This window comes from Astatotilapia calliptera, chromosome 3 (assembly GCF_900246225.1).
Source record: "Astatotilapia calliptera chromosome 3, fAstCal1.2, whole genome shotgun sequence".
In the NCBI taxonomy this organism is placed as follows: domain Eukaryota; kingdom Metazoa; phylum Chordata; class Actinopteri; order Cichliformes; family Cichlidae; genus Astatotilapia; species Astatotilapia calliptera.
In genome coordinates this window covers 28,370,499-28,382,046 of record NC_039304.1, presented here as the reverse complement: position 1 = coordinate 28,382,046, position 11,548 = coordinate 28,370,499, and the positions used below count along the sequence as shown (strand labels likewise).

At 35.7% G+C, this 11,548-nt stretch overlaps 1 protein-coding gene across 1 annotated transcript; it reads left to right on the top strand.

Moving 5' to 3' along the window:
• Window positions 1-3,082: 3,082 nt before the first annotated feature.
• Window positions 3,083-7,105, top strand: LOC113012929 (sterile alpha motif domain-containing protein 9-like). The gene is made up of 3 exons (XM_026153390.1): window positions 3,083-3,138; window positions 3,589-6,230; window positions 6,763-7,105. The coding sequence occupies exons 2-3, from the start codon at window positions 3,611-3,613 to the stop codon at window positions 6,837-6,839; spliced, it is 2,697 nt and encodes an 898-aa protein (XP_026009175.1). The 5' UTR covers window positions 3,083-3,138; window positions 3,589-3,610; the 3' UTR covers window positions 6,840-7,105.
• Window positions 7,106-11,548: the final 4,443 nt, after the last annotated feature.

The window sequence follows — 11,548 nt, the reverse complement described above, 5'->3', positions numbered from 1 at the left end:
CAAATAATCCTCAGCAACTTGTAATTTCTGTTACCACAATCCAATTTTAGGATGAATACATGTCCATCCTAGAGATTTTTAATGATAAAACCTGTAGACTTTTGTCTGTAAATATTGACTGTTGAGACAGTCAGCAGCAGTGTTAGTGTTACGGCTGGGCACCCGGTGTGTTTGAAGAGCAGACCCAACCCCAGATGCAAAACTGAAGTGTAACGAAAAGCGAGCTGTTTATGCAGGATAATAGCAAAAAACAAAACAAAGGCAAAGACTAAATGATAACCTAAACTGGGAATAACTAGAACAAAACATGGAAACTATGACATGAACATGAACCTGAACATTATGAAACTATAACATGAGCACAACATGAGCATATCTAAACCTGAGACTCTAAGTGACATGAGAATCCATGGACATGAAGCGAGATAGACAGATAACCTGACACTGAACCAAGGAAGACAGAGAACTTGAATACACACAAGGATAATGAGAGAAGTGGAAACAACTGGGGAAACACAGCTGACACAAATGAACCACAGGAGAAATACAACTAAACACACTGAACATGGCAACACAAGACTTTCAAAAAAAAAACAGGAAACATGGTGAGACGTAGGCATAACAGCACTAATTTGACTATAGGATTTGGAACACACAGACATGAAATACACGACAGACTGGGGAAACAGAAAGGAATACAAGGAGAGGAACATGGCTACAGCTAAGGGCTGCAAGACACAGACATAACTAAAAGTTATACATAGAGGACAAGACAGAAATGACACATAAACCAGAGAGCATGAATGACAATGTTAACTAGACTAAACCCTAACTCACAATAACACTAGAACTGAACATTATCCACAATACATCATAAGAAATCAAAAATGCAAAATAACTCAATAGGCTGTGTCTCAGGCGCTGACAGGTAGGTTTCATTATGAGAATGAAGGAGAGCTTAAATACCTTACAGTAACTATGCTAATAGCACTTTCTTCTTTCACATGGTATTTGGCCTGTTGCCAGTGAGTTCATATAGGGGGTGAATGTCCAACCTTTCCAGTAAAACAATACTGCTGGATCAAAATAAGAAAAAACTGACCCAAAATATTGTATACAAGGAGGGATATTAGAAGGGGTTTATGACCCGCACATGTCACGTGATTAAAAAAACTGTTAAAATTTATGGCATGCCATACAGCTGTAATAATTAATTAATAACTAATTAAAAACAAATTAGAGTTTTGGATTATAATTCAAACGATAAGTATTTAAGAACTAAATGGATATAAATGTAAGATTATATTTGAGTTATGTAATATTTTGTTCAGAAATTGGATAAATCATTAATGTTTTTTAGAATTTATATGTGTGTGTGTGTTGTTAATATGTTATTTATAATTAAGTGAGAGTGTGATATACTTGTCGACTATACTTAGTGGAAATCTGTATTTCATTTTATTTGTGTATGTTTAATATAAAAAAATCACAATCAGAAAGAAGGTCTCACTTCTTCTTGTTCGACGTCGTCACCATTGTCATTGGCGTGAGTGAACATCTTGCTGTCAGATTTCTTGATAACTTAGTTTTGAATTTCAAGGTGGATGATGTGGTGAGATTTAGATCCAGAGTTAGAGATGACAAATAAAAACGCTGATGAACTTTACACTAAAAATGAATACATTCCTCGCATGCCCCTGTTTGTAAACTTCAAAATTACAAAAGTAAAGTTATTAAGTGCAATTTTTACAAGGAAGAAAACTTGCCGATGGAGACATCAGAGGAAGAAATGAAAAAGAAGGATTTGTGACTGAGCCACTCGAACAATAACCTAAATAACTGAAGTACTTGGCCATTTCTTGATATTACTCTCCTGCTTGGTCCAGTGGCTTCCAAAAAGGTAGCCTAAACCCATCTGCAGCAGTTATATTTAAATACATTTTGGAGACATTTTCAGCATTACGTTTTTTCTTGGAATAGTATTGTTTGGTTCTTCTGGTAACTAAGCAATCCTAAAAACATCCTCCAGTTTGCCTCCAGACCTAAAAAACCTCTGTCAGTACCAGAAAACCCAGCAGGCAGGTTTACAGGTTAACAGTAAGAACTGAAAGTGAAGAAATGCAGTTATAGGTTTTGTTATGAGAATGAAAGAAAGTCAAAGAAATTAAATAAAATTAGAAAAAACATGTTTTAATAACATGGAAAAATGAAACTTTACTTCACTGAGTATTTTTTTTCTTTTCTTTTTTTTACAGTTACAGTGTTACAAATATTAACATTTCCATGGCCTCTTGTCAGTAACATTTCTGTTCAAATGAATTCACTTCAACCTTTTACGGGTTAATCACCAACCTTGTCAGTACACGAGATTTATTGTAACTGATAAAACCAGACAGACAGGCCTACAGAGACAGTCAGAATCAGTGTTGAAGAAATGCAGTGATAGGTTTCATTATGAGAGAGAACAAAAATATTAAATTCCTTACAACAAACATGTTAATAGAACTTTTTTTTTCAATTTAGTCGTAGTTTCAAATGAATTTACTAGTTGACCTTCATTTTTTACACTGTACTTACTGTGTTACAAAGTTACGGGTAAAGAATGTAACTGGCCTGTTGCCAGTAAAATTTCTGTTCATATGAACTCACCCCGCCCTTTACCAGAAATGTCCAACCTTTGCAGTAAAAAGAGACTGCTGCAAGAAAGTGAGAAAACAATAGCCTAAGTCAATGTAGACATTCTTCCTCATGAAGTTCGAGGGACATCAAGTATACAATATTATACTCTTAACATAGTCCCTAATTTTTCTTTATTAGCTTCATTCTTAATTTTCTTCCATCTAAATATCTTAAATATACCCCATTCCCATTTACCTTTTTATGTGACCATATATATTACCTAAAATGATTCCTTCTAATATTTTGATCATAGCATACTACTCACTTTGATTTTCACATTCTACGGGTCTTTTGGTGGGTGTATACATATACCCACAAACGTTTCCTGGGTGTGGCATGTGGCTGTATACTATATATAGCAGCTACCTGGTACCCAGGTTATGGAACATAGTTACCAGTCACAGATCAGCAGAACATTTGAGAGGAGCTCAGCTACATTTGCAACAACTGAAAGACAAGGCAAGAAAAATCTGCAACAATGTTAAACTTTTTATGAATGTGATGCTATAAATGTATATCTTGACATAAAGAGTGCTGCAGATAGTACGGTCACTCTGTAGTTGCACATGGAATAATTCCAGGGTTTAGGAGATTCCTAAAGATTTTATAAATACAACAATGCATTGAGATATTGCCATATGATTAGCTGACAAGATGTTCATTTTAACAAGCAGTTGAACAGGTGTACCTGAAAATCCAGTCAGTGAGTGAATGTTTTGTGTATGAAGGTAAATTTAGGGGTTGATATTGTGGCTTCATATACAAGTGCTTCACATTTCATAGGGTCAATGTGCAACCCCAGCATACAAAACTCTTATTAATGTTGTGTCTGCTACTATCTAGACTACTCCTTTAGGATCAAATAACAGTTCAAACTAAATTACTTTCATTTTCTAAAACTTATTACAGCACAGGACAGCTAAAGCTAAAGATGGCAAACGGACCAGCCCTGTCCACTGCTAAAGGTGGGGAAGTATATGTACGGAGTGAATTCAGAGATTCCTGCACAATGTTGCATGTTCTCCATGCAAATCAGTTTGAAGGAGAAATTTTTGATCCAGCACTCACTGGGAAGACAGAAGAGAATTTTTACAGAGGGGCCCCACCTCAGTGGTTAAACTTCTACATCAGTGAACAGGCAGAGTCCCTTGGGACTGCTTTTATCAAAAGAGATGGATATGAGAAACTCAGGGAACAAATTCAGAAAAAGAGAACATTTCCAGGGATATCAGCTGTAAAACTGACACACCAACCAGGATGTGGGGGAACTACAATGGCCATGCAGGTGATGTGGGACTTGAGAAAAACCTTCAGGTGTGCTGTTTTAACTGGCTCCACCTCAGACATGGCAAAAGTTGCAAAAGAGGTTGTCCAACTTTTCACAGCAGGCAGTCGAAACAACCAGAACACTGTGCTGTTGTTAGTGAATGAAAAGAAAATCCTGGAAGATCTTGAAATCAACATTATGATGACAGTTGCTGAGCAGAAGATAGTTACTCGTATGCCTGTAGTCATTTTCCTCAGCTGTGTGAGAAACAATGCACCTCAACAGAGTGACCACGTTGTCCTAAAGAACACACTCTCAGACAATGAGAAGAAAAATTTTGATAAGAAAAAGGAAGAGCTTCAAAAGAGGTACAAAGATAAATGTGAACAATTTCATGGCTTTAACATAATGCAAAGTAATTTCTCTCAGGACTACGTCAGGGAGGCATGTGCTGCATTAGAAAACAGCAAAAAAACAAATAAACCTCGGAAGACGCAGCTTGCTGCCTTCCTGTGCCTGCTGAATGCCTACGTACCAGGTTCATATCTCCTGGAGTCTCAGTGCCTGGACTTCCTCGGACATGAAGACTACGATGACCTTTCACTGGAGGATCAAACGCAGCCTTTCAGTCATCTCATCATCACATTCCAAGAAGATGGAAGAGCTGAGAAAAAGGTCCACATGGCTCACACTATGATAGCACAATATTGTACTGAACTGTTGGCAAAGGCAGGTGTGACCAGAAGTGACACAACAAGAAACTTCTTGAACAGTTTTTGCAGAGATCCGATTCCTCTGTGGTTGCTTGGTTTTGTCAAAGAGATGTTAACCAAAAGAGAAATGAAACAAGAAGTGGACCAAGTCAACAGCACAGACATCAAACAGAAAAAGTTTTCTAGACTGATTCTAGACATTGAAATGATGGAGGGGAAAGAGCAGTGTGCAACAGTTTTAAAAGTGGCCTCAAATACATTTGGTCAAAATCCATTTTTTCCACAAGCTCTTGCTCGTTTTTATTATATAGAACTAAAAGACTACAATCAGGCAGAAATGTGGGCACAGAGAGCAATAGAAAGAGATCCTCAAAATTCATTTGTTGCTGACACACTTGGCCAAGTCCATAAAAACCACCTAATGAACAATGAGGTTTCTGAACCAAGAGACATTTTGAGACTGGCCAAAAAAGCCATTAAAGCTTTTGAAGATGAAGAAAAACTTGCTGAAGATGAAGATGGACCAGACATGAAAAAACATGGCAATATAAAAGTTTCACCTTTTTATAACTTCAGAGGGCAGTTTGGTTACCTGCAGGTCTGCAAAACTCTGCATAAGAAACTTGTCAGTCAAAATGAAACCTGGGAAGAAGTTCTCACCAAAAAAGTATCGATGGGCTCTGTCCTCGAATTACTTGGAGACAACAAACTCCAAAGATTCAATGATCTCATATTAAGCCTGCAAGATGACATTGAGAGAAAATGCATGTTTTTGGAAAAATTTCAGACTTACTCAAAGCCTAAAATGGAGAAAGATGATCCTGAATATATATCTAAAGACACCTCAGAGTGCTACCAGAAGTATGTTGACAACACAACTGCAAAACAACTCATCCAGATGTTTCAGGACAGAAACCTAGATGACCAGTTTGTGGAAGTGCTGTCATTTCTTGTCAAACAATACACTCAATCAGAGCTCGAAGACATATCTACAAAGTGTAGAGAAATGCATCCAAGTGCAGATTCAGAAGCAGCTCTGGTCAACAACATCCTCTCACTATTTATAGGGAAAATGCCATCGAGCAAGAAAGACCCACCTGAGCTGCACATGTTCTCCCTCCTCTGGTACTGGGCTGGAAATCAAGGCCAATGTGATTATGACCTCAGTGAGTTAACTCAGCAAATGTACAAGTCTTATGAAAATACATATAAGAAGTACTTTCGAAACAGATACCTCCTTCCTGTGTTTTTCATTCGGAAAGGTGAAGGTGTGAAGAGAATTGTTCACAGAAATGTTATTGAGAAACATCTGAAAGTGATTGAAGCAGATTGGAGCGATAACTGGAAGAAAGAAGAAATCTTCAGAAATCCTGCTGTTCAAGAGCTCCTTCTCAGACTTGATGGAGAAGTAAGAAACTACAAAGTGTATACAAGAGTTGGTGGCAAAGAGATTAAGATCGATGCCAATGTGAGAAACAGCCTTTGGAAACCACGCTCAGTTGCCTTTTATCTTGGATTCACCATCAGAGGTCCTGTGGCCTTTGACATTCAGCGCAAAACTGCAGACACAGGTAAGAAAGCATAACAGTTGAAACTACAGTGAACTGTAGCTGCTTGTTATTAGTTTATAGTTCTATAGTGATCGTGTTTGTATTATGGTCTTGAAGACATCATTTTTCAGGTTGAAAAATTATTTTCGAAACACATTTTGTAAAACTACCAGTTTAACCAACATCATGTATTTATTTGCAAAACAACCAGCAAGTCCAGGAAATTACTCTTCTTATGAATATTGGTACATATAAAATAAAAGTCCTGTCCCCTCGCCATTAGTGTTTTGTTGCTCTTAATAGCAATAATATATGTTTGGAAGGAAACATATACCAAACAGACAACTTTTTATATATCAGCAGAAAGACACCTTGGACATTAATGTAACAGCAAGTTCTAAATATTAACATGCAAATATGTTTACTAACACATTATATCTACTAAGATTACAACATCAGCTTGTATACACCTTAGTTTCTGTTGTGGAATAAGATTTTTTTAACATCCATTATTGTGTTTTTCAACTTATTTTATTTTTACTGATTGCCTCAGATCACAGTGTCATGGATCTCAGTGGAACAGCCCTGACCAACGATGTGAAAGACACCAAAGATAATGAGGGACATTAAAGTTTGTGCTCAGTTACCCCATGGGAAGGTGATTCTGAGACTTTTCTTTGTGTTTATGTGTTTACATGTAGGGGCAGAAACGAAAGGAAAGGGCTCTGTAATGTTTAAAACCAATGCAAAAGAAGTATGTGTTATGGTCATTTTTCCTGCTGCCACAGTTTTAGTCATAAATATATTATTTCTGCTAACACCTTAGATTAAACAACAGACAAACAACAAAAAGTTGAGTTCCTAAAACTTTTTTGCCAAGTGTCTATTTAATACTTTGTTAGTGGATTTGTCACATCTATGTAAGCGTTTATGTAGTGAAGTTTAGAAACTTTGTGAAGAAACGTCTCAAATGATTTTTTACATTGTTGTTTAATTGTTTTAATTGGAAGTTTTAAAAACATGATATTACAGAATTGTTTTGTCATTTATAACATGACACGAGTGAAGCATAACCAATGAAAATGTTTGACATATTTTAGTTGCTGCTTGATATATTGTACTGTTTTGATTTTTTTTCTAAAACAGTAGATTTATGAGATATAAGTTTATTTGTTGTTTTATTTGTGCATTAAAATGCAGTTCCGTGTATGTGCTATTACCTTCATGGATTTATTAGGGATTTATACAATTTTTAAAATAGAAAATAGGGTTTCTTTGTTCTTATTGTGTTGCATTGTGTTGTGAGGGGTTTTTTTTTCACATTTTTAATCAGACCTTTGTAGTTTTATCTTTGTTTAAATTAAGATGAGTATTGCTGAATTTATCATTACTCAGTAGGTAATGTTTTGTTTCTGCAGCACAGAATCCATTTGGAAATTTGCATACTCAAATTTGATTATGTGAATCAATATTAAAGTTACATACATAGCCACCTTTGTATAATAATATTGTTTTGCATTAATTTCAAATGTGTTTACTGGCTGTTCGTGAAAATGAAACAATTACTTTTAAATGTTTTAAATGTACACTCGGTTTTGCATTTGATGGTTTTTGGGGGTATTTTAAAGGGTGTATCTATAGCTGTGGCATACCATTAAAACATTACATTACATCTTTATTGTTGTTGTTGATATTATTAGTAGTAGTAGTAGTAGTAGTATGGTCAACTTTTAGAGAATTGCCAACTATCTCTCAATTTATTTGTCAAAAAACTAAAAAAGAAAGACATAAATTCTGCATTAAATATCAGAAAAACCTAATTTGCTTGAATACTTTTGTCCATGGTGATCCCTCAGTGAAACTATGCCATCTGACAGCATAATAAACATATAGTTGCACTTTGTCTGTTGATTTGAATAAACAGAGTAGCTTGAAAAGGAATCAAACTCTTGGCCTGATTATTTTTTTTATTTGTTTTATTTATTTATTTTTTTTTGTCAACCACCGTCTGATGCCTATAATTACGTGACAATTGTGTATGGGATAGGTATGAATGTGTGTATGAATTTCCACTTTTGGTGCAGCTCTCTGACTGTAAACATAAACATAGAGCTTGTCTGGCATATACTAAATTATCCAAAATATATTATAAACTTCCAAGTACACACGTCTTTGATAAGACGATGCTTGATGTTTAAGAAAAAAACATTTACAACATAAGAAGAGATTTAAAGAATTAAATAACACTATTTGGAAAGTAAAGGAGGGCTTTATTATCCAATGGTGACAAAAAAAAAACCCTTAAGTGAATGTGAACAGTTACAACAGTCATAACTGACCTGAACAGTGTGTGGAAGTAAAAACCTCAAGTCACAATCTACTTCTGCTCTTTTTTATTTGAAAAATGAAAATTAAAAAAAAGTTTACAAGAACAGATCGTGCAGAAGAACTGAGCATGATTAAGTGAGCTACAGAATTCAGTAAGGCTATCTGACAATTAGACTCCAGTGACCCATCATAGAAGAATGAGATCCCAGTAGTGAGAGGAGAGCAAAGCACCCCCTGGAGTCTAGATGCTGGTGGCAGTCAAGATGAAGATGAGGAGGAGCCTGGTTGCATGAATGACAGTCTGAAAGACAGAATGACAGAAGACCACTGAGATTTTAAACACAGAGAGAAGGCAGGGAAGAAAATGATTGGACCAGAGTAATGATGTTAGCATTGAGTTTGCAGCCCAATGAGTGATTACAGATGTTCCTTACTGAACTTACACATGAGCCTCATTTTTACCGAGGACCAGAAATATGTGGCGCTCAACTCCCAGCATGCTGGGTGAGGACTGTTTGATAAGGGTAAGGTTTTGAGCTGATTTGTTTTGTTGTTTTGTTTTTTCACACAGAGGACTGTGAAAAAAGACAGTTTTGCCACTGCACTCACAGCTGTGAACATTACACATGCATCAGTTACACTGATGAAAATGTTTTGATAAGAAGAACTAAAGAAAAAATAAAGAAAATTGAGAAGAAATAAACAGCCTTGAAGAAGGTGCTTTTATTGGTTCACTGTAAATTTGGTCACATCCTGCACTCTAGAGCCTACATCAAAAACATTACATTAATATCATAAATGAAACATTCTTTAACCCGACAGAGCCGCTGGTCCATTGAGTGGATGTCATGCTTTGACTCTCCTTCTATGCAACGTAGGATTAAGCTGTATGGTTGATATGTATTTATGTGTAAATGTGTTAGTAATGTTTCTTTAAAAGTTGGCTCTGACTGTTTTCATGATGCTTTAAACTAATTTTTAAGCTCTTTTGGTACTGAAAAGCATGCATGTTAATTTGATACCTATAGACGAGGCAAAGCATAATATCCACACAATACACCAGCTGGCCTATTATACAGTTTGCTGTGATATCAGGTTGCATTTTCTTTATGAGGCACTATATTCACAACCCCCTTGAATTACTAAGGTTTTTTGAAGTTTCACTTTTTCCACAAACTCTCGCTCGTTTTATTATATTGAACTAAAAGACTACTACAACACAGACATTTGGGTAAAGGAAGCAAAGCGGAGGGCTCACTGAAGTTCATTTGTTGCAGATACACTAGGCCAAGTCCATAAGAGCCACCTGGAGAACACAACCATTTCTGCCACATCAAGAGAAATTTTGAGACTGGCCCAGAGAGGATTGAAGCTTTTGAAGATGAAGAAAAACCTGCTAAAAATGAACATGTCATATTAGCACAGTAACTTATGATAGTGACTTCTACATTTTTGACTTTTTGATAACATCAGCCGGTTTCTGAGTTAACAAAAAACCCTCACTGGTTGTATTGCTTTAAACTCAAACCTTCACACAAGGAGAAAGTAAAGTAGACGTGTTTTTGGTAAACTTTTTCTTAAATGAATAGTATCACCAAATGGATTTTAGTTGAACAGTGTCAAAGTATTTCTGGGTGGATTTTCCCCTCAGAGTCCAGACTAGGCCGGACCCCAAGTGAAGCGGTGGCTGCCCTCCTGATTTAGCCTGTTGAACACAAAGTGGGACCACTGCATCTATCAGACCTGAACCATGAGCATTTTGTCAGGCAAGGGGAGGCAGTTGTACTCACTGCTATGACCTGTGGGTAATGGTCTTTCAGTGTTAAATTGAGTGAAATTATCGGCCATGAATGTTTAATCGCCACTTACCAATTCCTGTGAAGAGATCTTTTTTTTTTTTTTTTTGGCATGTGTTTCCACTGTTGTTCAAAAAAAGTCAGCAAACGAAGATTAGAAGATTTTTTTTTCTCTTTATTTATTTTTCAACTGCTTTTTCAACAGCAGTTTGTGGATTTAGATGTATGTGACTAAGTGGCTTTTGTTTTTTTCCTCACTCTCAGAATTTAAGTAAGCAATGGAAATAAAACTATGTGGTAGTTTGTTAGTAGTTTGAAATAAAAAAATCAAACTGTCTGATGATCTAGCTCCTGATTATAGCTTAATTTAAATGTTTTAATTGGGGTTATTCATAGTCAGCAACCGAAATGTTGCTGTGCTGCACCCTTTTGTTGTTTTTGTGCTTTGTTTTTTTTCTTTTCCCTTAGCTTTTTCCTTTGTAGCCACCGGCACATAGTATTTTAACATATCAGTCACAAATGATGTCAGATTTGGATTTCCATGTACCAAGTGCATATCAACTTACTAAATGCTGCAAAAGTTTTAACCTACTAAAATACTTGTCTATTTATGGAAAATTCACAATTATATACATTAGTATGAGTGAGCTCAGAAAAGAGGTGGACATTGTGAAAGTTTTCAGCATGAAATGCTAACAGTCAATTAAAATTCATTCAAGAAACTTTTTCCCTTTAGGACTTATTTTTTTTGTCTCTCTCTCTTTTATTTTAATAGGTTGTAAATATGTATTTTGAATATATATATCACTGTGTTGGGATTTAAATTGATTAATTTATTCAATGCCTATATATTGTTGTTGTTTTTACATATCCTGATTTTGTTTTACTAACTGGAAACAAACCAAGGGGATGAACACATTGTGCTTAGTTAAGGAGATCACGCATCAACGTTTTTTCTAATTCGTGTTATTCTCTTCATTTATGTTTTGCTGTTACAGCTTTGGGTGATGTTTTTATATATTAAAAAGTGATATTCATTTAATTGTATTTACTGATATGTAACATTATGTTTTACTGTGTTGTAATTGATCAGGTGTGTTGTGGTCACTGCTTGTAAAATAATTGGATTCAGAGAGTTTCCAAATCATGACAAAAGACAAAGGTCACAGTATCACATTCTGCCATTTTGTTCACGTGAGGTATGTTGTCACTTCG

What these genes read in the sequence shown, in the direction of transcription:
- LOC113012929 (XM_026153390.1), top strand. Translation starts at nt 3,611, where the DNA reads ATGGCAAACGGACCAGCCCTGTCCACTGCTAAAGGTGGGGAAGTATAT. An exon ending in GCGCAAAACTGCAGACACAG is followed by an intron (nt 6,231 to 6,762) that starts GTAAGAAAGCAT and finishes TGATTGCCTCAG; the next exon opens with ATCACAGTGTCATGGATCTC.